Source organism: Crocodylus siamensis, chromosome 2 (genome assembly GCF_052110815.1).
Source record: "Crocodylus siamensis isolate JL-2025a chromosome 2, ASM5211081v1, whole genome shotgun sequence".
Classification (NCBI taxonomy): domain Eukaryota; kingdom Metazoa; phylum Chordata; order Crocodylia; family Crocodylidae; genus Crocodylus; species Crocodylus siamensis.
In genome coordinates, this window is record NC_143396.1 from 49,504,470 (window position 1) to 49,532,356 (window position 27,887).

A 27,887-nucleotide genomic window follows, 5' to 3' on the forward strand; every position below is an offset into this window, starting at 1 on the left:
AAGGACTTGGAAAATTATACCTTAATTTTCATATTTTTTTTAGACTCTTATGTCTCAGTTTTAAAATGTCAGCCATCCTCAGTTTTCAGAGTTTGTGGTGCTCTGAATTGCCCTAATATATAGAGCAGACCCTTGACTAGTCATAGGAACAGGAAGAGTCAGGTGGATGAGCAGTTTGCTCTTGACCAGGAATTTGTTGTGTATAGCAAGCTGAATTTGCCATTCATGGGAAATTAAGTTGTCCATTACCAGCTGAATGGAGAAAGATGGATGGAAGAAGATGGGAAATTGTATGCAACTTACTTTAAAAGAATGTGCTAGTTTATTGCAAGTAGTAACTAAAGTTAGCAGTACAGAGTTGCCTAGCCCAGGAAGATCAGCTTAAAGAGAAGATGTCTGAACATAAAGCTTTATGGATAGCTCTTTCCTTATCCTGTTTTCAGCTTCATTACAATGTTCAAAGCAAAGTATATACTTTTTCAGTAGGCAGATAAAGCCACAGAGGCTTGGGGAGGGAATGAGTACTTGCTTCACAGGCAAGAGAACTTTGATAATCTGCATTTGCCAGATTCTAAATACTTGCTGAAAATGGTTTGGGGGATTGGTTTGCAGACCGTTCAGGTCTTGCTGCTAGCATGAGGCCAGTGCAGATAATGATCGCTCTTCCTACAAGTCAGCTGTGTCATGCTGGCTAGCACAAAGCAATCCCCTGAAACAAGGCTTAGGACATTTACCCTGAGCTGCAGTGAATATTGGTATACCTTCCTGGACATTTTTTTCATCCATTACCTCAAAAAAAAAAAAAAAAAAAGAAAAAAGAAAAAAAGAAGACTCTTGTTCTGTCTGGCTTACAAGGTATGTGGTAGTCTATCTCATTCCAGTTGGCAGCTCGTAAGCATGAACAGTTAGTCATTGCTCTTGACTCATTGCTCTCTGTTGTTGTTTGTCTTGCTGGCAGATCCAGGAAATTATACCCCTGTATTATACCCCTGAAGAGTAGGAATGCACTTGGCCAACATGCAGTAGTTCCTACTTTCCTGTACTTTCTAGTGGGAGGACAAAGCTTTAGGATAAGTTGATTCTCTTCCTCCTTGAGTCATCTTCTTTAGGGGAGCCTACTGGCTGTGTGAACCTAGCCAGAGGAATAAGTTAAGAGAAAAAAATTGTCTATTTATTTTGGGGGGAGAAATAGAAGAAAAAGTGGGGCTGGGAAGCATGCACAGGAGGGTGGGTAGAATAAGCCAAGGGAAGTCAGCCATAAAGCAATAGCTGCATTGTGTACATGTAAATTACATAAATTGAATAGATTAAATTTAAGATGTCTTCAGCTACCTTACTGAGAGTGCTTATCCATTGTCCTGAATTTTATCCATCCTTCTAAAATCCTGAGCAGTTTCTAAGAATAATGTTTTTATTACATCAGCCTTTCAAAGAGTTGTTTTCTTCCTTTTTTCCTTTCTCCTCTTCCCCTCCACCTTGGCTCACCCACAAAAAAAGTGTCAGATATAAGCACCAGGTATATTAAGTCCTATACTCCTTTACTGTGCATAAAAACGCCAAGGCTTCAGATTATTATTTTATGATCTTGTGGAGATAAAGTTTGGAGACAGAGGAAGGTAGAGAACCAGCACCATCACTCTGTCATACCCAATGCTGGATCCTTTCCTTGAAAGGACATGAGATCTCAAACTGTTTCTAAATCACTCGTGGCTCACTCTCTAGGGGAGGGAGAATGTCCTCTGAACTCTGCGTAGGAGGGCTTATGGTAATTGAAGCATCTGGCTTTACAGAAAATAATCCTGAAGAAGTTTTGAAATATTTTCTATGAAAAAATTCTCTTGTTTTTCTCTGATATATTTTCTCTGTGCTGCATACCTGACAATGGGGTGAGCAGCGAAGATTTATTAACCTTCATTTGAAATGTCCTGCATGAATCACTCATGAACCATGTGACAAACTGAACCTCATTATTATTTACTTGTATGTTTGTGGTAGTGATGCAGATATATTCAGTAGTGTGGAGAGACAGGAGGGAGAATGTAGTCCTGATCTGAAGGATTTGCCCTCTGAAAGACCCAAGAGTAACAAACCAACCCCCAGGTGGAGAGGAAGTAGGCTAACACACAAAAGCAGAATAGTCAAAGTATGGTTTGGTACATGTCATTTGTGTTTCATGACACAGTTTATTCATACTTGTATTTATCATGTATAATCTACGGTCTGCTCCTCCTCTGGTAAGCTGTGTCTAATTGTCTAGCTTTCTGTGGTCAGAAGAAGGGGCACTGAGGGAAATTTGGAAGAGGAGAAGGTAACATATGGATTGGCTCAAGGAAAAATGCCTCTCTTGTGAAGGAGGCAGTTTGGACTAAAGTCCAGAAACATTTGTGGAATGAGAAGATAAAAGTGTAGAGTGGCTAGTATCATTAGCCGAGCTCAGAAGAGGGGGGTAGAATTCTGTAGGTAGAAGACAAGCAACAAGCTTGAATGTTGTGCACTGGAAAAGCAGAAACTACAGCCAAGATGAGGTATCCCCTCATAGCTGACTGTATGGAAGGTGGTATTGCAAAAGTCACTGGCCATCCCAGATTCCCCTCTGATCCATATAGATTCTTCTTTGAGTTACTTTAAAAGATATTTATTGTAAGTTAAAACATTTTAATTATACTTTGGAGTATTCTGGTGCATTGACAGTGGCTCGTTGCTTAGATGACAACTTATAAACAGTAAATCACATTCTCTGCCAGTCTGTTTCCACTAAATTTTAATAGCACTGACAACAAGTGAGGGTTCAGGATGAGTAATTACCACCATTACACCCAGTTATGGTAAGTTTTTTTGCATAATAAAATGCATGCTGTCCTCAGTCCCTTACTGAGTGAACTACCCTGTCTTATTTTTAAGACATTCAGGTGTTGTTTTTGATATTTTACCCATGTTATTATAAACTCTTCTGCTCTTTTAAACTGAAGTCTAAATGATTAATTCATAATTTGCTGAATATATTCAGCAGTTTGAAAAAATATGTAGAATGTCTTGCAAATGTATTTAAAGTATGGTAATTGTTATATACTTCTACTACCACATAGTTATGCAGTGATTTTTACCAGATGGGCCTGCTAGACCAGTGCATTGTGGTAGTTTATAAGATTATCTCTTCAAAAAGTATTGCAATACAGATGTAAATAATAAACTTAGAGTGGGTGCAATGGAATAGATAACACACATGTTCAGAATTAGAAAAAATATCTATCAGACAAATCTATTGGGTGAATGAGATGCCAAGGGGAAAGCTAAACAGGACATGTTTACATATGAATTACAAGAATGTGTCTTGTCAGTCTTGCTTATTCCTTTGCCCACTTAATTCCTGGTGAGTTACAGATAAAAAATAAACTGAATTAATGTTAATGGACTAATGAAAATGGGGGGAGGGTTCCAAAAATTCACACTTAAGTTGTTTTAAAGTTGTTTCAAACTTTAAAACATTGTGAATGAAGAATGGCTTTTTCAGTTTGTACTTTAGGACAGTGCATCTGATTTCGATCCTCGCTGCAGTTTCAGCGTTTCCATGACATTCAAACACATTACTTTAAAATGGAAATGTGCTGGAGGATTGAATGTAGCTGCTTGGTATGTAGAGATGAGGAGCTGTAAAACATTTGGATTTAGGAAAAGATTTTGGATCATTTTGGAAAAAACAGACAAAAGGATTTGAACAGGGTTGTTCAGTTCTTTCATTTGTATAATTGATACAGCAAAGCTTGACTTTTCTTAAAATTTGTATGATGGTTCTTGGTGGCATTTTTGTTTGTGTATGTTGTTAATAGGCAGGAATGAGAGAGAAAAAATGTAGGTTTAAATTGCTGCTTGTTAAATTAAAGTTTGGCTTTAATTTTTTTAAAATGGTTTAACCCAAGTGTTACTCTGGTGCTGTATCTATTTTATTCACATTATGGTGGCTTAGCTTGGCCTTAAAGAACCTTTGCTCTCATGCATGCTTGTATTTGGCAGCAAACTGTGCAGTAGCACTAATTAACTTTCTTACTGAGAAGTCTACAGGACATTAGTTATTGATCTTACTTTTTCTTCTGAGCCTCCAACCTTTTGCATGTGGAGCTTTCACGTGGTATTTTGCCCCCTTTCTTCGCAGCTGCTTCTCCAGACATTCTGCATTGAGAAGGTTATTTGCAGCATCATATTGTGATGTTGATTGATCTGCTTAGCAGGACTAATAATGATAGTAGGAGCTGTGGAAGGGATAGGAACTGTTCTTAGCTCAGTTGTTGTGCACTAACTGAATGTTATGTTGTGCATATAAGTGTTTTTAGTTGAAAATCAATGTTTAAATGGCTCAGGAAAAAGTTTTGCATTCCAGTCTCTTCAGATTTACAAAAAGTCAGTCTGATGTTGTCTCCCTCATCTTGTTTTTTCAGCATTAGTCTGGGGGAGGAAAAAAGCAGAGGTTTATCTTTGAGCAAGAGTAGTTATTTTTGTTTTTCTCAGCCTATGCTATTGTAATTAATGGTAAGACACTGGTTGAAACAAGGGATTTATTATAATGCTAGGGTGAGGATGGCTTCCATTGACCTTTTCCTCTGCTGGAGTTTCAGTGTTTTAGTATGTGCTGCTTGCACTGGAAAGAATTTATAATCACAGGGCTGTCAAAGACCACCATTGTTCTCACTCCTCTGAACATGTGGGTCAGCTACAAGTGCTTTCATATCCCCCAGAGCCAGGAGCTGGCAAAGACTAAAGAGCACAACTGAATTCTTCTGAGGCATCAGGAAAAGCATTTTGCATATTTTTCATTGCTGATTGCTTCAGAAAGACATCCCTCTTTCATAACAGGAATTTCTCTTCAAGGTAGAGGGAGGCTGGGGCACACTGCTTCATTATTTTGTTGAGCTGAAGCAACAACAACAAATGCTGTTGGCTGGTGTCCTAGCCAGATACAGTAGACAGATCCGGGGGATTGCATTTGGAAAAAAGTGTTCTTATACCCAGTATGGCCATGAAGTTAAACTTCTAATGATTTTGCCTGTGTGCTATGGACTGTGGAGGACAAGTCAAGCTTCAGGTTTATTTCAGTTTTGATTAAATTTATTAACCTGCCTCTTACAGTTTCCTTTCAAGTAACTGTACTGATCTAAGAAGTGTGGTTTTCCCCTTAATCAGCACAAAATCAGATGTTGTTTCTACTTATGCCTTTGATTGGAAAGCGAAAAGCTTTTTTCTGAGGGAGGAGATTCTAGTGCACCAGGAAGGCACTTTATCAGATGCATAATGAAGCTCATTTGTATGTAAGCAGCTGCTTTTTGACGAGATGCCTTCTGTGCTTCTGTGTAGGAAACGGAGGATATCGAGAGCCCCAAACGCAGCATTCGTGACAGCGGTTACATAGACTGCTGGGACTCTGAACGCAGTGATTCCCTCTCCCCACCTCGCCACGGCAGAGATGATTCTTTTGACAGTCTGGATTCTTTTGGCTCCCGCTCGCAGCAGACACCATCTCCAGATGTAGTACTCAAAGGAAGCAGTGATGGTAAGTCTCAGTTAGAAAGAGGCACATGCATAAAATTAAATGTGACACATGGCACTTTTGGGCATAACTGCTGCCATTCAAAAACTAGACTTGGTCTCTTAATCGTGGAGTAGCCTACTAAATCTTAGGAACTAGTAAAGAAACTTTCTGTGAATGCTTGCTTATGTTGTTTGCAGTCTTCAGATAATTTTGCCACCAATTTATGTGAAGTCTGTCTCCGCTACAATAATGGAGAATGGGAAAATGGAATTACCTCGTAGTAGCGTAATTTATGACAGGGTGCTTCTCAGAGTTATGGTGTAACAAGATGTTGTGCAGACATGCTTTAGCTCAGAAACTAGGATGAAGCAAGAACTAATGAATGCAAGGGAGGGAGTTGAAATTAATTAAATGGTTTGTAAATAAAAACTTGCTGGTGGAGAGACTAATTGGAAACCTCTTGGAAATTGCTGATACTTGAGAGAGAGGTGAAATCCAATATTGTGAAAATATAATTATGGCAATTCTGCAAATGAATTCCTTCCATTCAGTATTTAATAAAAGGATTTTTAATTTTTAACAAAAGATATAGCCACAATCTCTGGCACACCTTTACAGTGGTGTTAAAATGGAAACCAGTCTAACCATAACTAGCTAGCTGAGAGCTCTCTTGGGATGATGGGAACTCTGCAGATGTAAAGCTTGCAGGCAGCTGTTACTTTGGAGGCAGGAACAATGGTGTGAGGGATGTCAGGGATCAGGACTGTGGGGAGTGGAGGTGGGAGTGAGGTAGGACAGAGTTTGGTTCTGCCACACTGTTGGTTCCTAGGATGCCTTAATTTCCACTGGAATTGTTACAGTCTGACCCTTAGAATCCAGGACCTATGACTGGCTCCTTGCAGCTTCTGTGCTTACTCTCCCCTAACAAGCAGAGCTCAATGCTCAGGAGAAAACCTGCCCTAGAACTGTTAAGGCTTCGTTCTTTTGAGTTGAACCAAAAGCCATGAAATGTTGGTACCTAATAAAAAGGTCCAGTGTTTTTTCCAGTAGGATGTTAGTAAATGTCATTGGTGCTAGCTGGAGCTCGTGGTGAGCTGCTTACAAAAGTCCTAAAAAGCTGGGCTTATTTACCATTAATTTGAGCAATTGGCTGGGCTGGTGTGTCTCCTTCACCTATTCCCACACACCTCTGCCTCAGTTCCTGGCAGGCTAGTGTTTCACTTAGGTGGTTTCAGGTCTGGTAGACTGTGTATCAGAAGCTTGAACACAACACAGTATAAGGGAATGAAAGCTTCTACTTCAGTCATATAGTAACTTCATTAAACCCATTAAGAGACACCAAAATGATGCTACAGCTCCTTTGCACCTGTAAAAATAAACAACTGAGCAAAAAGAGGTTATTGAATATGTTGATAGTGATTAAGTAATATTCTATAATATACAATACAGAACCTGTAAGCAACTGTATTTGCACCAGCGCAGTTCGTGGTTTGCACTCTCTTTCAACAACTGCTTTGATGTCTCCACCCAGGTACTGACACTCTTCAAGAAGAGACAGGGAGGTACATCCGTAAAAATACTAAATTACAGTAACATTACAGACTGCAATGAGTGCATTAATTAACTTTAAAGCTTCCCAATATCCTATAAATCCCAATACCTGTAAATTCCTTGCTTGGACATCTGTGGCACAATACATGCTACTTAATCATGGTTCCCTCCATGAATCCACAAGACCCTTTAAATTGCATCTACATGTCTGTAGGAGCGGGAAAAACTGATTGGGTTGATGGGCTCTGCTGTCTGTTATTCCTAGGAGGAATTGCAAAAGAGCAAAAGTGACTGTAAGTTAATTATATAAATAGGGTTTAAGGCTGGGTTCCCACTCAGACATGCATTTAGCCTCAGTGCTTCTTGTAGGCCTGCATACCCCTCCCCCAAAATAATAACAGTGGAAGTTAACCAAGCCCTTGTTTCTGAAATGCTGCCACCCAGACCTGTGTCTACTTGTAGACCTGGCCCCACAGGCCTAAAAACAAAGAAGCGCTTACATTCCTTCCGCCATCACTCTCCTCTGGTATGCTAGTGTCTGTCCTTTTAGAACATATTTGCATATGTCAGAACTGCTTGCTAAAGTAAAATTAGGATCAGTATAGAAGAGTTCCAAGTACTAAAGCACCTTGACTTTCTGCTTGTTTTTAAGTTATGGCCCTGCTTCTCTAAACAATTTGGAAAGCTCCACCAGACTCCTAGGATTATGTAGCCATGTCTCTATCCTTAATGCTGATATGTGTTAATACTCACTAGGTGTGCCTACACGTGCATTTGATGTGGTACCAGTTTACTCACAAGTAAATGGTGACGAGCACATCTACACGTGCAAGGAAGTGGGAGCAGATTTGCTGCCAGTCTGCTCCGGCTTCTCAGGACTCCGCAATGGGCCCCTGACACCACCAGGGGGAACTCCAGGCTCTGGCTGCAGTTGCAGGCAGCCCTCTTCAAAAACCAGCCCCACTTGCTGCTTTCTGACCAGCCACTTCCCTGGCCAGGAGCAGCATGTGGGAGCACTCTCCTCACCACCTGTGCCATCGCTCTGGACCACCATGCCAAGTGCTGCCTGGCCCACAGCTGTCTTGCCTCTCCTGGCTCCCCCATGCTCAGCGACTGCCTGCCTGCCGTGTGCCATCCCAGGACCACCGTTGCACACCTGCCACTTTTACCCTATCTGCCTGGCTGGAACTCCATCAGGAATGCTGATGACAGGCTCCAGGGTGCCACCACCAGGGATGCTCTCACCTCCTGGACCTCCAGCTCTGCCACCTCTGGGCCCAGACTGGTGGTGGCACAATGACGAACAGTGTCTGGAGGCCGCCTACATGACCTGAGCCACCTTCCAAGACCTCTTGGAGCAGCTCCAGCCCCACCTGGAGTGGCAAGACACCAGCATGCAGCCACTCTTCCCTGTAGGCACCTAGCTGGCCCTAGCCCTGCTCAAGCTGGCCACACCCACTAGCCTGTGGTACATTGGCCATCTGTTTTGTGTGAGGAAGGCCACCGCCAGGAGGGCCGTTCTGGAGGTGTGCGGAGCCCACTAGGACATGCTAGAGGACACTCCTCTGTGTGCACAATCCCAGGGCAGTGGTGGTGGGGTTCTGTGTCCTGGGATTCCCCCAGGGCATCGGGGGCCTGGACAGGACACATGCCCCCATCACCTACCCACCCCATGGAGACCACCCCTATTATAGGTGGAGGGGCTTTCACTTTGTGGTGCTCCAGGCCATCATGGACCACCGAGACACCTTGATGTATGTGAGTATTGGCTGGGTGGGCGGCACCCACAATGCCTGTGTCTTCCAGAAGTCTGGCCTGCCGGGCCTGGTGCAAAGCAGCCACTTTGCACTGGGGGTGCCATACCTGCAGCTGGACACTGTGGTGGTTCCATCCTTACTTGTTGGGGACCTGCCCTACCCATTCCTACCCCAGCTCCTGCAGCCCTATACTGGCCAGCTGGACCCCTGCCAGGCCCACTTCAGCCACTGCCTGTGCTGGACCCGTGCCCTGGTAGAACATGCCTTCAGCTGCCTCAAGGGATGCTGATGAACTGCCACCACCTACCTTGAGTTCACCGAAGACACTCCCTTGGATCATCATCACAGCCTACATGCTGCATAACATCTGTGAGGCCTCAGAAGAACTGTTCCATGAGGCCTGAGTGGAGGAGGCACAGTGGGTGGAGGATGCCTGGCAGTGGGAGCACCACCTGCAGTGGCACGGTGACCTCCTCCCCCCACCAAGGCCCCAGGAGATCCATGCACCCATCAGCAGGGTTCAGGGCACCAGGTACAGGAAGAACTGGCCGACCACCTTCTCCAGCACTCCCCACTCTCCTGACAGCACCTGCCACTGCAGCTCCAGACCCTGCTCCAACCTTTCCTGCAGAGCAACTGCTCTGCTGTGCTGCTGCCTAGCCCACAGCACTCGGGCTTCAATGGCATGAGGCTCCCAGATGACTGGGATGAGGAGCCCACCTGGATCGCCACCCACAGGCCCCCCACTGCCCACCCTCAGCACCAAACTCACCACAGACTTGTCTCAGAAGAGCAAGTTTTTATCCTCCTAACATTAACCAGAGCCCCCTTCTCCACTCCATCCCCAAAAAAAGAGCCCCCCCTCGCCTCTCCCTCCCTAACAAAAAGAGCCCCCTCCACCACCCAACCCACCCACCAGCAATAAAAAGCCTTTTTCCCCATGAAAACTATGTACAATGTCCTTTGTGTGCTGCCCCAGAGCAGAGCCCAGGGACAGGTGGCCAGCACTCCAGCCTCTGGCTGCTCCTCTGTGGGTACACATGCCATGTTGACTGCATGAATGGGCAATGGTGGTTTATGCTACCATGGCACAGGTGGCTCTAAGTGGCCACCAACTAAGCCTCCCATCCCCACTTGCTTCCCTGGGGTCGGTGGGCCACTGGGTGCTGGCTGTGATTCCCAGGGTGGGACAGGCCAGGCTCCTGACAGCACCTGCTACTGCAGCTCCAGACCCTGCTCCAACCTCTCCTCCTGCAGAGCAACTGCTCTGCTGTGCTGCCGCCTAGCCCACAGCACCCGGGTTCTAGTGGCATGAGGCTCCCAGGTAACTGGGATGGGGAGCTGCTCATGCCCCCACCCTCCCAGCAGGGGTCTTCTCCAGATAGGTGCCCCAGGGCCAGCCCTTCTCCCCTGCACCACTGCCGCACCCTGAGCATGGCCCTACTGCGCGTGCCTAGGCATGAGGAGTTGTTTGTGCGAACTGAGGAGTACCTGACTCACTATGCCCTGATGCTGCTGTTAATGGCCACAGTGCCCTGGGTGGACCTGCACACCTGGTATCGGACCCTGCACTATGATGGTGCAGAGGGCAAGCTTGGGCTACCCCACAACCTCCACCACTACCTGCAGGGCTGCCTGTGGCTGCGCTACGCGTCCATACCCCCCTGCAACTGAGGATGACATTGCTGCTGACATTAACAGATTCCTTGGTGTGCAAGAGGCCCATGTCCACCTAGCTGTGAGGGCATGGGCTGCTCAATGAAGTTTTGCACTGTCTCCCACCTTCCTGTGTGCTGGTGGGGGGAAGGGTGAACCTGGGGCCAGGGGAGTGCAGGTGGGCTGAGCAAGAGCAGGGGTCAGGCGAAGGGAGGCCTTCCCCCCCAGTGTGGGCTTACCATGTGGCAGGGCTGGTGTGGCTGGTGGCTCTATAGAATCATGGCTGTCAGTGGTAGTGTGTGGTTCTAGGCAGTGTCCAGGGCTTCCTCCCCCCATCTCCCACCTCCCCTCTGAGGAGGAGCTGGCTCTGCTGGCAACTGGCTGTCATGGCTGGCTGCATCTTGTGGTGGGGGCTGGGGTTACAGAGCTGGTGAGACAGGTACTGACTTAGGCTCCCTGAGATGCTGGTGGAGGATCCAGCCAGGGAGCTCAGTGGCATGGGCTGCTGGATGTGTTACCGGTGATAATGTATCACCGGGGGTGCTAGGTCGGGGGGTGGGCTCGGGCAGGCCACCTGTGCTGCTATAGGCCTGGGTCCTAGGATGCAAGGATGTCCATCAGTTGCTACATAAAGAGCATGGACTTACAGGCACTTCCTAACCAATGTTTGTGCTTGGTGATGGAAACCCACTGTGCCTGCAAGGCCTTGACCTTTATGCAGCAGCATGAGCCTGGCAACTGTGCAACACTGTGATGCTAAGCAGTAGTGACGGAGTGCAGGCAAGCTAAGGCCTGCCCAGGGGCCACAGGGGCCTGGAGTGGCCTCAGACTCCCTGCTGGTGTTCCTCAGGGCTCTGAGTGCCTGCAGGCTTTTAAAGCATTGGGGCAGGAGAGGCTCCCAGCCCAGAGCCCTGGGCTGGCCCCCTAGCGGCAGGGCTGTCCTGGGAGTAAGTTTGCTCCTGGGTCATGTCTACACATGTGTAACTGCGTAGTAACTAATCATGCCTAAGTTTGTTACCCACATTTTGCAGGTAGAAAATTTAATAACCAAAAAAATCTCAATGTAAAATTCCTGAAAAAGAAAGTTATGAATCTAGCTGCTTAGCTCTTTTTTAGTAGTATGTCTGTCCAGTATTCCTTTTGCTGTTCTCTTTCCCCTTCTTCATCCATCTCCAAGAAGACATGCTGAGCTTTGCAGTGGGTTGAATTATTCTTTGCAAATTAACATTCCTGACATATTTAGCCCTCTTTTCTGTTCAAATTATCCACAAGATCGTCCTGATTTTCTTTTTTCACATTGTTTGTTGTTTCCTATTGCTCAGCTGGATTATGTGAACATAGCTTGCCTGGTACACTAGGTTCTTTAAATCATGTGGTTTGTGAGTTTTTTTTTAATTGTATCCTATTTGGGAGGCCTAACCTTTATAAACAAGAGTCACTTTCTGTTCACAAATAACTTGTAAACATTTGTATTTTTGCAAAAATTTGTTGATCGAATATGAAATATCCTTTCCAAATGTATATGAAAGCACTTCTACTGCACATTCTTAGAAGTATTTTTGTGCTGGTATTTATGATGCTTTTGTTTTTTAGGAAGATTCTTGCCAATAAAACTTGCTTGCTTGTGTCTGAAGCTGTTTTTAACCCAGTCTGTGAATGTGTTTTTAAAGATAGCTTATGAATATCAGTAGTGTGTATTGGTGACTTTTATTTACCGGTGTTTACCCAAATCTGCTCAAAATTGCTGTTTCCGTTATCCTCTGAAGCTCTCGATTTGTTTCTCACTGTCGTCTTTCCCATTCTTCACCAAAAATATTCATGAAACCTTGGCATGCCGATCTATCCCCTAAATCCTGTCTAGCTAATGGAAATTCTGATTAGAAACCATTAGTAGTTTATACCTATCCAAAACCATGCCTAGGTTGTGGCACTTCAGTTAATATGATATAATTCCAAGAGGAGGTACCCTATCCCTGTATCAACATCTGCTACATCAGTGTACAGCAAGTAGCCCTCTAAAACCCAGTGTGTTACTACCCTCTAGATAACACCTTAAGTTATGTACCGATTCACTGGCCTGTTCCATCTGATGCCTAACCTTGCTTGTAAGTAGCAGTCAGTTGGGGGCCAGTAAAGTAAGCTTGATTCTGGGTTTATGCAGCTGTTTTGTGTCATTGGAGATCCTGGTATTATCTGACCTATTGTGCTTTGCAACTCTTCAAAGGGAAGGGTTCTTGAAAAAGGAACTTACTGTGACCTTTTTCTGAAGTCCGGTTTCCTTGGATGCCTACAGTAGGATGCTGGACTGCTGGAATAGATTTATTTGCTGTTGATGTAGAGATTGAGATTGTGGCCAGTACTTTTGCCAGACTGATTTTAAAATACGAATATAACTCCAGACATAATTAGCTATCATCAGTTCTTATTTTCTCTGATTTGAAAAACTGTACATAGTAGTTTCCTAGTGAAATTTTCCAATATTCTGTGTAAATACACTATTGCCAACTATAGTATTTCAATCTACTACTGAAATACCATTTTACAGTCGGGGTGTTTTTGCTATGTAAAAAATAACATCCCCCTCTCTGTACTGTTTTTCAATAGGGCGAGGAAGTGACTCTGAATCTGATTTGCCACACCGGAAGATGCCAGATGTGAAAAAAGATGATATGTCTGCAAGACGGACATCGTATGGTGAACCTAAATCAGCTGTGCCTTTTAACCAGTACCTCCCGAATAAGAGTAACCAGACTGCCTATATACCAGCTCCTCTTCGGAAAAAGAAAGCTGAACGAGAAGAATACCGGAAAAGCTGGAGTACTGCTACTTCACCCCTAGGAGGAGAGAGGCCTTTCAGGTAGGACTTTGTCCATCTTCTTAAATGATTATCCTTTTTAACATTTAACCAGTCATGTTCCTTCATAGCACATGGTACTGTGTAAATTGGGTGAAATCAGTTCCTTAGACTAGACCGGTACAGCTCAACCTTGTGAAGAAGCAAGCTGGGTTCTTGCAACCTGGCTGCACTGTTGACCATTTCTGGTGGGGGCATTGGAGACAGAGAGATGGGGCAGGGATATGGCTGCCAGTGTTTGGGGGGGAGGGAGGGGAGAGGGGAGGGGCAGAGGTTGAAAAAGATGTGGAGAGGATCAATGACATGATGCAGACCAGGGAAGGAGACGCTTTGGACAAAGCTGCTTGCTACTGATCCCCCCAGACTGAGGGCCAGATCCAGTCACTTTAGGGGCTGGATCCAGTTCATGGGCCATAGGTTGAGCACCACAGAATTAGACTGTTTGATTGTCTGTAATAATAAAGCTGCAAAACAAATGAAGAATAATGACACAAGTAGATATGCACGTAATGACAGAACTTAGACAATTGTTGTTCATTTGTGATGACGTTACCTGTGAATTATTCAGTGTTACAGTACACGCCGCTAACAGCTGTGGTATTTGATACAAGTGATTTATTTAAATGCTACAATCACTCGTATTAACATACGTTTGCTTCTCTAGTGTTGTTATGGATGCTCCGAGTTACAGTTTTCATGAGATGTTTCAACTTTGATGAATGAATCTGTTGTGCACTGGTGACATATGTCAATGAATTAATTAATTTATTGTGCATTGGTGAATTTTTAGCATACATTCTCATATTTCACATATTGGTTTAACTAACAGATGTTTTGTTTTGATTTGCCTTCGGAGAATCTTGCGCTAGATAGCATGATTATTCTCTTATAGCATTTATAAATATTTGTTAAGCAAAATATACTAAAAAAAAAAAAGTAGCAGTGTCCTGTACAGTAAACTACCTTGTGTAACTCATTAGCAAAACCCACCCTGAAACAGTAGAAGAACAACAAAATGAGGCATCAAGACGACTTGAAGAGGAGCAAGTGCATGGCTGCATGACTGCCAGGACAAATCCCAATAAAACTCAAGTAGATTTGACTCAAAACAAAGACCACCTTATAGGTCAGTTTCCTTCAGGTAGTGCCAAAGAAACACGTGAATTCAAGGGAAAAGATTCAGAGGAAATCAGAAAGCTAAGGCGGCTTGAACAAGTTGGCATTAAAGTCATGTCAGCAGCTCAGCGCTATGGCAGGTTAGCCTGACAGTGTGGAATGTTGTGCACGCTTCACATTTTATGCAGTTTGCTAGTGTGTGGGGTTTTTCTCATTCTGCCATTAGTTCATGCCATATAACAAAAATGTGTTGTGCTAAGCACTTGCACTTTCTGCTATTTCACTTGCAACTTACAAGCAGCACAACTTACAGGACTTCAGAAAAGGTCTAAGTGTGAAAAGGCTTGTGGTATGGTAGTAATACATTACAAACCTATAGGCTACTAAATTCATTATATTAACTAGGTTGATTGTACTACTGTAGGATGGAAATAGACTACCAAGTAGTCTTGCAGTCTTTAACGTGATAAAAAATTTCTGTTACTACGTTATGCCTGTTTGGGACAAGAGTTCAAAAAATTCCTGAGATACCTTAGTGATGGAATACTTCAGGAGCAAGTGACTGAATTACATTTATATTTGAGGTTGTTATTATTGTTAGCAGTTTTACTGAAGGCTGTATTTAACTTTAAAGACAGGAACTATAAAAATGCACTGCTTGTTAACACATGGACCAATTAAAGCACATGAGTATAGTTCAGCAATTGTGATTTGACTGATTTAAGTATGGAATGGCCATATTTTCTCACCTTGTTACCTGCATTACTTGTTTATAGTTTCTGCTCATGTCAGTTATTTCCTTTTCTTTATTTGAAAGCTTTAATAATATAGAGATTTAATTTCATATGAAGCTTGTTCCAGGTCTTTTCATTGCACTTATGTGAGACCCTCATGAAAAATAGCTATTCGTCATGCAGCTTTTTTATTGAGCAAAACTTTAGGGAGTATGATGACAGCTTAGTCTTTTATGAAAGATTGACATAGTAAATGTCTAAACTTACACCCCCTAGAAGAACCTCAACTTTTGGAACATCTGGAAAGTATTCAATATCATCATAATCGCTAACAAACACTAACAAAAAAACTTCAGTATGAATTAAATCTATAAATTATAGGAAGGGGTGACAGCAAAACATATGTACAGAATGTAGCTTTGTTGGGCCTGATATTAGTTTGCATCTCTAAGTGTTATATAAATAATAACCACCACAATGAAAGCACACATGAAATGCACGCATTTATTTTATATATATTTTGTGTGGGTTTCACTTGTTGTTTATACAATGCTAAACGATGCAAACTAAGATCAGAATTAAGCTTCTTTCTCTCTCTGTAGATATATATCAATATCGATATAGATATATATATAGGCTTAATGAAGCTTATATGCTATGTGCAGTCACCAAATCCAATCAAAATAGCCTGATTTTGCTTCTTCATATACATTTTTCCTCCTCTTTTATTTTGTTTCTCTCAGAATATCTGATATTACAAGCAATAACAAACTAATTCATTTTCTAAAAAGTGAGACGCATCATAAACAGTGCATACAAAGCAATGCTGTACTCTACAAGGTAATGTTCAAACTTAGTGTTACCCTAGGAGATTAGCCAAAATACTAATAAAAAGAATATGCTATCAGTCATAAAACACAATCCTATCCTGGCTTGGTTAATTGCTAGCCGGTCAGTAGTTCATAAACCAGAAGGATAATAGTGTAAGCACAGTTTGGTTTCAAGACTCTCTTAGCCAATATTATTATGTTTGGCCATCCAAGGTGTAACAAACAATATTTATAGCATGCACATCTTTGGAGGGTGCTCTCAGCCTTTGGCTGTCAGCCCTCTGCTCCAATCCTGTTTTAATTTACTGACTTAATCTCCGAGACAGATCCAGATGTAAGCAAGCATATGGCCCAAAAGGGAGTCTGGTCTTCTCCTTTTAAGAGGAGTTTTGTTCTACCTTGGCAGGAGGAAAGAGAAGAGCAGTTACAAGGGATTCTCCTCCCTGCTCTCAGCAGGAGATCCTTGATTTGCCAACCAGGTGCAACTTTTGCAGATGGAAGCAGAGGGTTCTCAGAGGAACTAACGATGCTTTGCCTCAACTCAACAGCTGAGGTCAAGAGCCAAGCCAAACAGGAGAAGCTCAGCCTCTCTAGCAGCTTGGCCCCTGAGATTGAGCAAAAAGACTTTTGGGCCTGGTGAGGCAGGGGAAGTGTTTGATGTCTCTAGGGTGAATTGAGTTGCTACATACATGAATGAGAGAAAGGAAACAGGGAAGGGAACTAGACAGCTATAGGGGGGAAAGAGACCTAGGGCTACAGGTGAGGAGAATCACATCTTTGTCACATTCTTGCCCACTGGTTATCTGTTATCTCACTTTTAAATCCCTTCATTGGCTCCTCTTCCTTCTCCACAGTAAGTTCTAGCTGCTTCTCCTGACAATCATGGCTCTGTGTAACTTTACTTCCTTAACTTGCTTATTCTGACTTCGTCTCATTTCCTCACTGCTGCACCATTGTGCCAGTCGGTGCTGTTCTCCCACAGCTGTCAGTGTTCTGTTTTTGCCAGTGCCAGTCTGGTGGCCCAGCACCTTTTTTGATATTCAGATCCCCAGAAGACCCAATTTAACTGTTGGGTGTAAAAGTCAGTTACTGCAAGGCTGAAGAATTTTGCAGCCGCAGTCCAGTTGTCACTTAAGCACATGCTTGTGCATTACTTGTTCAGGGTTTCCATACAGCCTAGGACATAACATAATTATAAATTATATCAAGATGTGGTCTATCACCTTAGCCACTTCACTTGCATCTTGTACTCTTACGTATCTGCCTTTTTATAGTTTCATAGCTGGTAGGGTTGGAAGGGACCTGAGCAGATCATCAAGTCTGACCCCCTGCCATAGAGAGGAAAGAGCACTGGGGTCAAACAGCCCCAGCAAGGTGATTGTGAAGCCTTTGTCTTAAAGACCCCCAGGGTAGGAGCCAGCACCACTTTGCTTGGAAGTTGGTTCCAGATACTAGCCGCCCTGACAGTGAAGTAGCGCCTCCTGATGTCTAATTTCAATTTACCCTCTGCCAGCTTGTGACCATTATTTCTAGTCGCTCCTGGTTGGTCTGACAGGACCTGCCTCTAATGAACCTGTGTTGGTTGCCCCTAAGCTCCCCTGCTGGCCCCTCGTGGACATGTGCCAGAATAATTCTCTCAAAAAGCTTACCCAGGATTGAGGTAAGACTAACTGGCCTATAGTTTCCCAGGTCCTCCTTCCTCCCTTTTTTGAAGATGGGTCCTCCCTTTTTTTTTTTTTTTTTTACAGTGTTAGATCTTCAGATCAGGGACCTGATTTTTTTTTAAGGCATCCTGACTAGTGGTAAAGAATGGGAGGGGAGCTAAGCTGTGTCTGATAGAAAGGTATTAGTGGAATTCTTTTATATTTAGAAGCATTGGTCAGCTGACTGGCATTCCCAACCACAGGCCTGCCCCCAACTCTTGAAGGACTTAAGTGCACTCCCAAAGCCAGGAGCCCTGATCAGCATTGGAGCCCTTCAAGGCTCTGGTGTGTTCCTAAGACTGGCAGCCCAAATTAGCTGATTGTTGCTGGCCACATGTTCAATTTAAGGTGCTTTGGGAACCAGCCACAAAGTTATTACATATATTTTGTGCAGTAACTTTGTGGTTTATTCCTTGTTTTATCATGCCATTAACTGCATGAACATGTGGCTGGGTTACTACTTAAGACATGGTTACCTAGTTAATCACATCTTGAGTGTAATGGCTGCCAGGGGCCTGAGAGTGACTCATAAAAAGAAAAAAATGCTTACTCTCTGTTTCAAATCTAAATACCATATGCTGCTTTTATATAAAATTAAACTAAATGCTGATTGGAAATTGATCGCTTGGTCAATGACCTTCATTAAAATTATGGGTGATCCCATAATTAGTCTAGTTTTCCATGGCCTTTTAAATCTCTGGAGGCCATAACTCCATAGTTGTCACTTGTCAAAGAGAGCCTGCTCAAAATCAGAAAAATTGTTTTTGTTAAGCTTAAGTCGTACCATTAAGACACGAACCTAATAGGTGATTCCAGCCAGCTGAATAATTTCTTAGAAGTACAGGGTTTATAGTGTATTTACAGGTAATATAACATTAACTGTATGAAGTTTAAAAAAAAAGAGATGAGCATTCTTAAGGGGCTTTTAGCATGACGTGATTAACCAAAAGTGTCAGTTACTTCAGAATTCTAAAACGATTTCAGAATTACTAGCTTGTAATATAGTGTGATAGCAGAAAAGTCTAAAGCAATATGGGTGATGTTAATTGCACTTAATCCTTCTTCAAATGCTCATCCTCACCCCTAATTTGGACCAGTATTTTCCAGCTCTGCTTTTTCCTTGTAAAGTCAGAAGAGAAGTATAGAATAAGAATTTCTCTTCAGAGTGATATCTCTTTCTTAGTACTTATCTGATACTGCTTTGCACATGGTATTTTCTTCTATAGTCTGTCAATTGTTAAAGAAATATACTAATATATAAGCATATCCCTCTGAGAAACATGAGAAGTTTTATAACATAATTAAGGGAAAAGTGAAGATTTCTCCATGAAGGACTCAATCTTGGCTGATAACTTTCCCTTACAATGACACAAATTACAAAAGCTGAGTTGGACTTGGACATAGCGCACTGTTGGTAATCATAGTAAATTAGAATTGAGAGAATTAGTAGACCTGTTTAGGACAAAATTAATAGACTCATAGAAAATTAGGGTTGGAAGTGACCTCAGGAGGTCATCTAGTCCAATCCTCTGCTCAAAACAGGACCATCCGCAACTGTATCAGCCCAGCCAAGGCTTTGTCTATCCAGGTCCTTAAAAACCTCTAAGGATGGAGATTCCACAACCTCTCTGGGTAACCTGTTGCAATGAATCCATGCAAATCACTTTCTTCTCCTCCTCCAAGTGTTTAAAAATGGGTCCCTTGAGGATTTGCTCCATTTTTTCCAGGGACTGAAGTGAGGCTGACTGGTCTGGTCTGTAGTTCCCTGGATCCTCCTCCTTCATGTTCTTAGAGATGGTCACTGTATTTGCCCTTTCCCAATTGTCTGGGACCTCACCTGATTGCCACAAGTTATCAAAGATAACGGCCAGTGGCTCTGCAATCACATCAGCCAACTTCCTCAGCACCCTCAGGTGCATTGCGCCTGACCCCATAGACTTGTACACATCCAGCTTTCCTAAATAGTCCATAACCTGTTCTTTTGCACCTGTTGGCTGCTAACCACCCCTCCATTGTGTTGCCGGGTGCAGTAGTCTGAGAGCTGACCTTGCCTCTGTGGACTGAGGTAAAAAGCGCATTAAGTACTTCAGTGTTTTCTGCATCATGTGTCACCAGGTTGCCTTCCTACATTCAGTGAAGGGAACCACACTTTTCCCTGATCTTCCTCTTGTTGCAGACATACTTGTAGAAGCCTTTCTTGTTACCCTTCACATCCCTTGCTAGCTGTAACTCCAATTGTGCTTTGATATTCCTTTTGCCATCCCTGCATGCTTGAGCAATACTCTTATACTCCTCCCTAGCAGTTTGTCCAAGTTTCTACCTCTTCTAAACTTCCTTTTTGTGTTTTAGCTCATTGAAGAGTTCCCTGCTAAGCCCAAATGGTTTTCTGCCATGCTTACTAGCCTTTCTGCATGTCAGGATGATTCATTTCTGTGCCCTCAGTAAGGTTTCTTTAAAGTACAACCAGCTGTACTGGACTCCTTTCCCTCTCTCAGACTGGCCTCTCAGGAGATCCTGGGCATTAGTTCCCTGAGCGAGTTAGTTTGCTTTTCTGAAGTCCGGAGGTCCTTAGTCTGCTGCTCTCCTTCCTTCCTTCCTTTCCTCAGAATCCCAAACTCAAATCATCTCATGGTCACTGCTGCCCAAGTTGCTATCCACTTCTACATTCACCACCAATTCTTCCCTGTTTGTGAGCAGTAGATCAAGTTGAGCAGCCCCTAGTTGGCCTCTCTAACACTCGCCACCAGGAAATTGTCTCCACTCCTCTCCAAAAACTTCCAAGGTTGCCTGTGCACTGCTGTATTTTCCTCCCAGCAGATGTCAGGGTGGTTGAAGTCTCCCATCAAAACCAGAGCCTGTGATCAGGATACTTCTACTAGCTGCTGACAGAAAGCCTCGTCCACCCCATCCTCCTGGTCTGATAGTCTATAGCAGACACCCACCAGGGCGTCTCCCTTCTTGCCTAACCTCCCTCTGACCCTAACCCGGAAATTTTTCAGTAGGTCTGTCTCCACTTTCATATACTGTACCTTTGAGCAATCATTCAGCTCTTTTACATAAAGACCACCTCCTCCTCTTCTCCCCCTGCCTGTCCTTCCTGAACAGTTTATGCCCATCCGTGAGAAGTGTTCCAGTCATGCTACCTGTCCCACCAAGTCTCTATTATTCCAATCACATCACAGTTCTGTAAGTGTGTGAGGACTTCCAACCTAAATATGACCTCAAAGGCCTGCTCCACATTGCTGACTTGTTTATAAACAGCATTATTATGACACTTGTAAGCTGGAAAACAATCTCTTCCTGCCATTTTAAATTATTGACTGTAGGCGAAAATCTGTAGATCTTGTTTACTGCTCAAACTAGGCAAGACTCTAAATCAGTGGGAGGCTTAGCTGAGCAGAAACTGATGGATCTGACTACTTACTGCTAGAGAGGTTAGAAACATGAAGCAGTACAAAGCACAAAACATAGCTGTCTACAGCTGCTGTTCCAGTTGTCACTGATGTTCTAGTAAACATAGAAGCTGGACTGCTAACATTTTGTATAGCTCAGATGGAAACTCCAACTCTAGCCTTCAGAGATATTGGTGATGTGGCTACCTTTGAGGCTTTGTTTTGCTTTGTTTTTAAATAGACTAACTTGGGAACATTTGCAGGGATGGACAAATGCACTTGAAAAAGGGAGGCAGAACTACTGTTCTAGTGATACAAGCCCCAACTTTGACCCTGAATGAACCTGAGTGTGAGCATAGGCTCATGTGAATATAAGAGTTGAATCTCTTCCTTTGATACCAATACAACTGTTGGAGCTGTCTCTACTCATAAACACCAAATAAACAGAGAAACAACTGCAAGAGGCTCAAACACCCAGTAGTGGCTCAGGGGAAGAGGCAGTTTTTAACTATTCTACTGTGCTCAGATGCATGCCCAGTTGGTTTTTCAGTGCTGCTGTCTGGCCTACCAAAAACTTTCTTCTGAAACTGTTTAAAAAATCTAGTTCAGGACTCAGAAGTTTTGCTACAAGGGTGGCTGGGACCATGGATAGTAGGCAGTCAAGAGTGTCTTGCAAGCTCATCATCATGGAATCATAGAAAATTAGGTTTGGAAGGGATCTCAGGAGGTCATCTAGGCCAACCTCCTGCTCAAAGCAGGACCATCCCCAACTAGGTCACCCCAGCAAAAGCTTTGTTTAGCTGGGTCTTGAAAACGTTCAAGGATGGAGATCCCACCACCTCTCTGGGTAACTGTTCCAGGGTTTTACTGTTCTCCTAGTGAGAAAATTCTTTATAATATCTAACCTAAACTTCCCTTGCTGCAACTTGAGACCATTGCTCCTTGTTCTGTCATCTGCCACCACTAAAAACAGTCTAGCTCAATCCTCTTTCAAACCTCCCTTCAAGTAGGTGAGGCCTGCTATTAAATCCCCTTTCAGTGTCCTCTTCTCTAGACTAAATAAGCTCAGTTCCCTCAGCCTGTCCTCATAAGTCATGTGCCCCAGCCCCCTCATTTTTATTGCCCTCTGCTGGACTCTCTCCAATTTGTCCACATCCTTTCTGTAGTGGGGGGCTCGAAACTGAACACAGTACTCCAGATGTGGCCTCACCAGTGCTGAATAGAGGGGCATAATCACTTCCCTTGACCTGCTGGCTACAATCCTACTGATGCAGCCCAGTATGCCATTAACCTTCTTTGCAACAAGGGCACACTGTTGGCTCGTATTCAGCTTATTGTCCACTGTAACCCCCAGGTCCTTATCTGCAGAGCTGCTGCCCAGCCATCCAGCCCCCAGCCTGTACTGGTGCATGGGATTGTTCTGTCCCAAATGCAGGACTTTGCACTTGTCCTTGTTGTATCGCACAAGATTTCTTTTGGCCAATCTTCCAATTCGTCTAGGTCACTCTGAATCCTAGCTCTACCCTCCAGTGTAGTCCCCCCAGCTTGGTGTCATATGCCATCTTTCAAGTCGTTTGAACAAAACTGGCCCCGGGACTGACCCTGGGACACTCCACTTGATAATGGTTGCCAACTAGACATCGAGCCATTTATAGCTACCCTCTGAACCCGATGCTGTATCCAGTTTGCTATCCACCTTACAGTCCTTTCATCCAGCCCATACTTTAAAGTACAGCCAGCTCTCCTGGACTCCTTTCCCCCTTCCGACTGGCTTTTCAAGGGATCCTGCCCTTGGGTTCCCTCAGCAAGTTGAGGTCTGCTTTTCCAGGTCCTTAGTCTGCTGCTCTCCATCCTTCCTTTTCTCAGGATCCTGAACTCAATCATCTCATGGTCACTGCTGCCCAAGTTGCCATCCACTACTACATCCCCCCACCAATTCTACCCTGTTTGTAAGCAGTAGGTCAAGAAAAGTGGTTGGCCACTCCACCACTTGCACCAGGAAGTTGTCCCCAACACTCTCCAGAAACTTCCTAGATTGCCTGTTACCGTGCTTTATTACCCTCTCAGCAGATGTCAAGGTGATTGAAGTCCCCTATGAGAACCAGGGCTTGTGATTGGGAAATTTCCACTAGCTGTTTGCAGAAAGCCTCATCTACCTCTTTCTCCTGGTCTCGTGGTCTATGGGAGACATCCACCACAATATCACTCTTGTTGCTCTCCCCTCTAACCTTAACTCAGAGACTTTCAGCAGGCCTATCTACCGCTTCATACTGGAGCTCAGAGCAATCATATGGCTCTTTTACATAAAATGCAACTCCTCCACTTCTTCCTGCCTGTTCTTCCTGGGCAGTTTGAACTCACCCATGACAGTGCTCCAGTTATGCAAGCTATCCCACCAAGTCTCTGTTATTCCAGTCATGTCACAGTGTTGTGACTGTGCAGGGACTTGCAGTTCTTCCTGCTTGTTTCCCAGGCTCCATGCATTTATGTACAGGCATCTGAGGTAGCTGGTTGATTGTCCTGATTTTTCAGGAAGTATGACAACACCTCCCCTATTGCCCTGTCCTACTTGCTCTTCCTCTAGGTTTCCCACTTTCCCATTTACCTCAGGGCTTTGGTCCCTATCCCCCAGTGAACCTAGTTTTAAAGCCCTCCTCACTAGGTTAGCGAGCCTGTCTGCAAAGATGCTGTTTCCTCTCTTCATCAGTTGGATCCTGTCTCTTCCTAGAAATCCTTCTTGAAACAACATCCCATGGTTGAAGAAGCCCATATTCCTGCTGGAAACACCACCTGTGCAGCCAGGTATTGATTCGCAGGATGCACCTGTTCATGCCTGCCTGGCCCCATCCCTTGCCTAGAAGGATCAAAGAGAACATGACCTGAGCCCCAGACCCCTTCACCCTTGCACCCTGTAGTCGCTTTTGATCCAGTCAGGGTATCCCCTGGCAGTATCATTGGTGTCCACATGGATGAGCAGCATGGGGTAGTAATCAAAGAGCTGGATGAGTCTTGGTAATCCTTCCATGACATCTTGGATCTGGGCAAGCAGCAGACTTCCCAAGACAATAAAGGACTTGTAAAATGTTTAAAAACTACTATGAAAATTTTTAACTTTAGTGATTTTAAATTAGAGGAGAAATGCATGTACTGGTTAGCTATTCTGATAGTTTTCTTTATGCCTGAGCATTTTATGTTACCATTTTTTCTGATTTACATTGTACCTTACATAAAAGAACACTAATTACTATACTGACCAGTTGAATAACCATCTTTTCCCCCTAATTTTCTTAAAAATTAATAGTAACAGTAAAATTTTGGGTTAGATAAGAAATGAGATCTGTGATTTTTGACTTGCCTGTCTGTCTGTGGTATGGACCACTTTTCTTAGTAGAATACTGTATATGTTACAAAATTAAAATGAAATTTCTGGTGTCCAGTTGTCAAAAGCCTTATTGCCATAATGTTCAGACATCACAAGAGGTAGTATTGATGATGATGGTAAGAGATAGATCCGTGGTTGGGTAAAGTGGTGCAGATGCATCCCCCTTTGATTCCTGCTTCACCCTAGCTTCCTGTTCAGGCAGTGCTGAGGGAGTCATTGACTTCATGGCTGATTCCCCCAGGTTTATTAACTCTCTGGTCTTTTTAATGGTTGTGATGTTCCGCTATTCAAATTATCCTTTCTTCTGTAATTTTGTTGTCTGTTAACCATTCCTGGAAATGTTTCTCTTCTATTTCTCAGCCCCACAGACTGTTTTTAGCTCTGGCTAAAAAACTTAACTCAGATGTAGTACTATTAACTCAAGTATAGAAATGACTGACAGTGAAGTATTGGAGGAACTGTCAAAACGTTGAAGACAGATAGACTTTGTTTCATGAATCTGAAGAGATGTCCATGCAACTAGAATGACTACAGGACTAATGACACTGTCACAGGGTGGGGCCCCAGGAGCGGCCGTGATCTCTCCTGCGCCCCTACCGTGCCAAGTTGCTCTTCTATCACCCTCATCTTGCCCGCCACGTCTTTGCTGTTTATATAATATTAATGGGAGGCTGCCCTTCCTGGGCTTCTCAGAGCCGGTGCTCGCGCGCCCAATATACTCGCCCCTCCCGGGGTTCTGTTCACCCTCTTGCCCTTTTCCGGGCTTCTCTCCTATAAACGCCCTTTCCGGGGTCTTTCCACTATACGCGCCCCTCTCCCAGGGCCCCTCAGCATGTCAATATGTATGCGCCCTCTCCATCGGGCCTCTCAACATGTCAATATGTACGTGCCCTCTCCGGGCTTTCTGCCCGCGCGCTCAGCCCTCTCCGGCTAATCGCGTGCTCAGCCTCATCGGGCTTCTATTCTGTACGCGCCTCGTCTCTGTCGGGTCCCTATCCACACGTCCGCCCCTCTCCAGGCTTGTTCTCGAGCGCTTGCCCCTCTCTGGGACTTTTACCGTGCGCTCGCCCTTCTCCTGGACTCTGTGCTGGTAGGAGGCCAATCGCTCATCCTGGAGCCTCCTATTCTAATCTGCCCTCCCTGGGGCTTCCTCTTCCCATGTGCCTGCCCACTCTGGGGCCTACGCTGTGCTTCTTGCGCCCCTTGCCCTCTCTGGGGCCTATGCTGCGCTGGGCAGAATACCGCCCCCCCCATGGGGCCGGGGTCACGATACCACACCACACACACGCGCCTCTCTCCGGTGCTCACCTGCAGTGCCAGCTCCGGCACCAATCGCTGTGCCCTCCCAGGGCACCCAGGAACACCCCCCACTCCACTGGGGAGCTCCTAATGAGGCCTCCTCCATCCCCTACAGCCTCTCCCAGTCCTCCGGTATTACACAATCACTACAACAACGAACATAAAGCCATGAGCCTACTGGCTGTAACACAAGATCAGTCTACCAGCCATAACGTAAATTCGTTGCCACCTTGGCTCTCCTTCAAAACCTCCCTGTCAGGGTCCTCTCCACCCTGTACCATGATGCTGGCGGTCAGGCTGCTCTGCTCGTCTCTGCTTTGTCCTGCTCTGAAGCAAGACTTTCCCTCCTCATGCCATCACGCAAGCGATCAGGCTGCTCTGCAGCAGCGCTCAGGCTGCCAGAGGGGAACTGCCGCTAGGCTTTGGCCTGGGCTGTTTATAAAGGCCTGGCCCTGCCCCCTTCTGGTCATGTGACCAGCCTGGCTGCTCCGGCAACCAACACCTGTGCTGTCTCAGGGAGCTTCAGCAGCCCTTATTCCTAATGTCAGTAGCAGGCATCCTAGTGCCCTGCTACACTTCTCCCCTTCCCGGGGTTGAGCCTCCTTAGGAGTGGGGCACGGGAGTGCCCCGCAAGAGACACAAATGTTTTTGACTGTTTTTTGCTTAGTTGTATTTTTTTTTTTAAATTGTATATATAAAATGTAGCAAATTAGAGATTTGATTTTGAACTGAATAATATAGTGCTGGACCCCTATGGTATTAGCAAAGCTTGTCAGATCTCTTTAACTGGACAAAAATGAGCTGTGTTATATATCTGTGCCCCCTTTTCAAAATCCTGGATCCACCCACACTGATGGTCTTTTCTTCATTGGTGGTCAAAGGCCTTGGTGGTCAGGAACAACTAAAAGATACTGCCACGTCTCAGTGCTGTTTATATAGGGTACATCTGCACAGAAAAATGCAGTGCCATGCCAAGACAACTGAGCAAAAGCTGGACAAGCTACCTGCGAAGTAATATGTTTGACTTAATGTGGCACACCACCAGATTAATTAGCCCCAGTGAGAAAGGAATTTCTCCAATGAAATTCTCCAAGAATTAGCCCCAGTGAGAAATGTTATTTCTAGATTATTTTCCAAAATAGTTGTCTGGTTCTTGCTTATCTGGGAAAACCACAGTGAAGTGGGGAAAATAGGGAACTTGAATGGTTGTCCAGTGCGCAGGACAATGGATAGTACCACTGAGGGAACGGTGATTAATTTTAGGTGTCTGAAGGGCCTACAGTATTTGACAAGAAACCAGCTTGGTAGTTTTGTGCTAATGTCTTTGTTTCACCTAAAGTGCCTGAAAATAATATTTCAATGTTACCACTTAACAGATGGCTGATTGTATAACTTGAAGCCTGTGTTTTCTGCTTTTCTGACCATAGCTAAATTAAATAAAGTCCCAGTCTTGCTACCTGTCCATTTTTTTGGAACTCCAGTTGACTTCAGTGAGAGTCCCTCTCATGGAGGGCTTGCAGGATTATGCCCTAAATAAATAAAGACCAGCCTTATCTAAACTAACAGCAGTCTGGAGCACATTTTGACTAACATCACTTACAGCCTGGAGATGTGGTGGCACTTTTTCCTTTCCCCATTTATATCTGGACCTCCATTTAACTTTGCTCTGTACTAGTCAAAAACCAACATGCGAAGATAGTGAAACTACCCCAGACATCATCCTTCGCAAAGAAAACCCCTTCATGATGCAAGGGAAGGATTCTGGATCAGAAGATGAAATGGTGTGCAGACTTCCTGACCTAGAAAAAGATGACTTTGCTGCTCGGAGAGCAAGAATGAATCAGCCCAAGCTTACAGTGCCCTTTAATCAGTTTTTATATGGACCCTATACAAATAAAGATAAAGGTAAACTGGAAGGTGTTAAAAAGTCATCTCAGAAGGAAAAACAGGAATATGCAAGGTGTGCACATACTACCTTCTCTCTATTGTAGCAATTAATCCTATTTGAAATTGCTTGTTAACTGTGACAAATTTGGCCCACAACTTCAATAATGGGGCAGGGAAATATGCATCAATAAAATCAGCGCAAGTG

General features: G+C 44.2%; 1 protein-coding gene across 9 annotated transcripts in view; it reads left to right on the forward strand.

Annotated features, from left to right (window-relative positions):
- Positions 1-27,887, forward strand: part of LIMCH1 (LIM and calponin homology domains 1) — a 314,049-nt gene that overhangs the window by 217,880 nt on the left and 68,282 nt on the right. For 7 of the 9 annotated variants that reach the window (XM_090035832.1, XM_090035833.1, XM_090035834.1 and 4 more), the window contains 4 exons: positions 5,347-5,542; positions 13,090-13,342; positions 14,320-14,595; positions 27,471-27,755. In XM_090035832.1, coding sequence (XP_089891958.1) covers positions 5,347-5,542; positions 13,090-13,342; positions 14,320-14,595; positions 27,471-27,755 — 1,010 coding nt within the window. The remainder of the gene's footprint in view (positions 1-5,346; positions 5,543-13,089; positions 13,343-14,319; positions 14,596-27,470; positions 27,756-27,887) is intronic. The other 2 variants (XM_090035837.1, XM_090035839.1) reach the window with 2 other exon arrangements.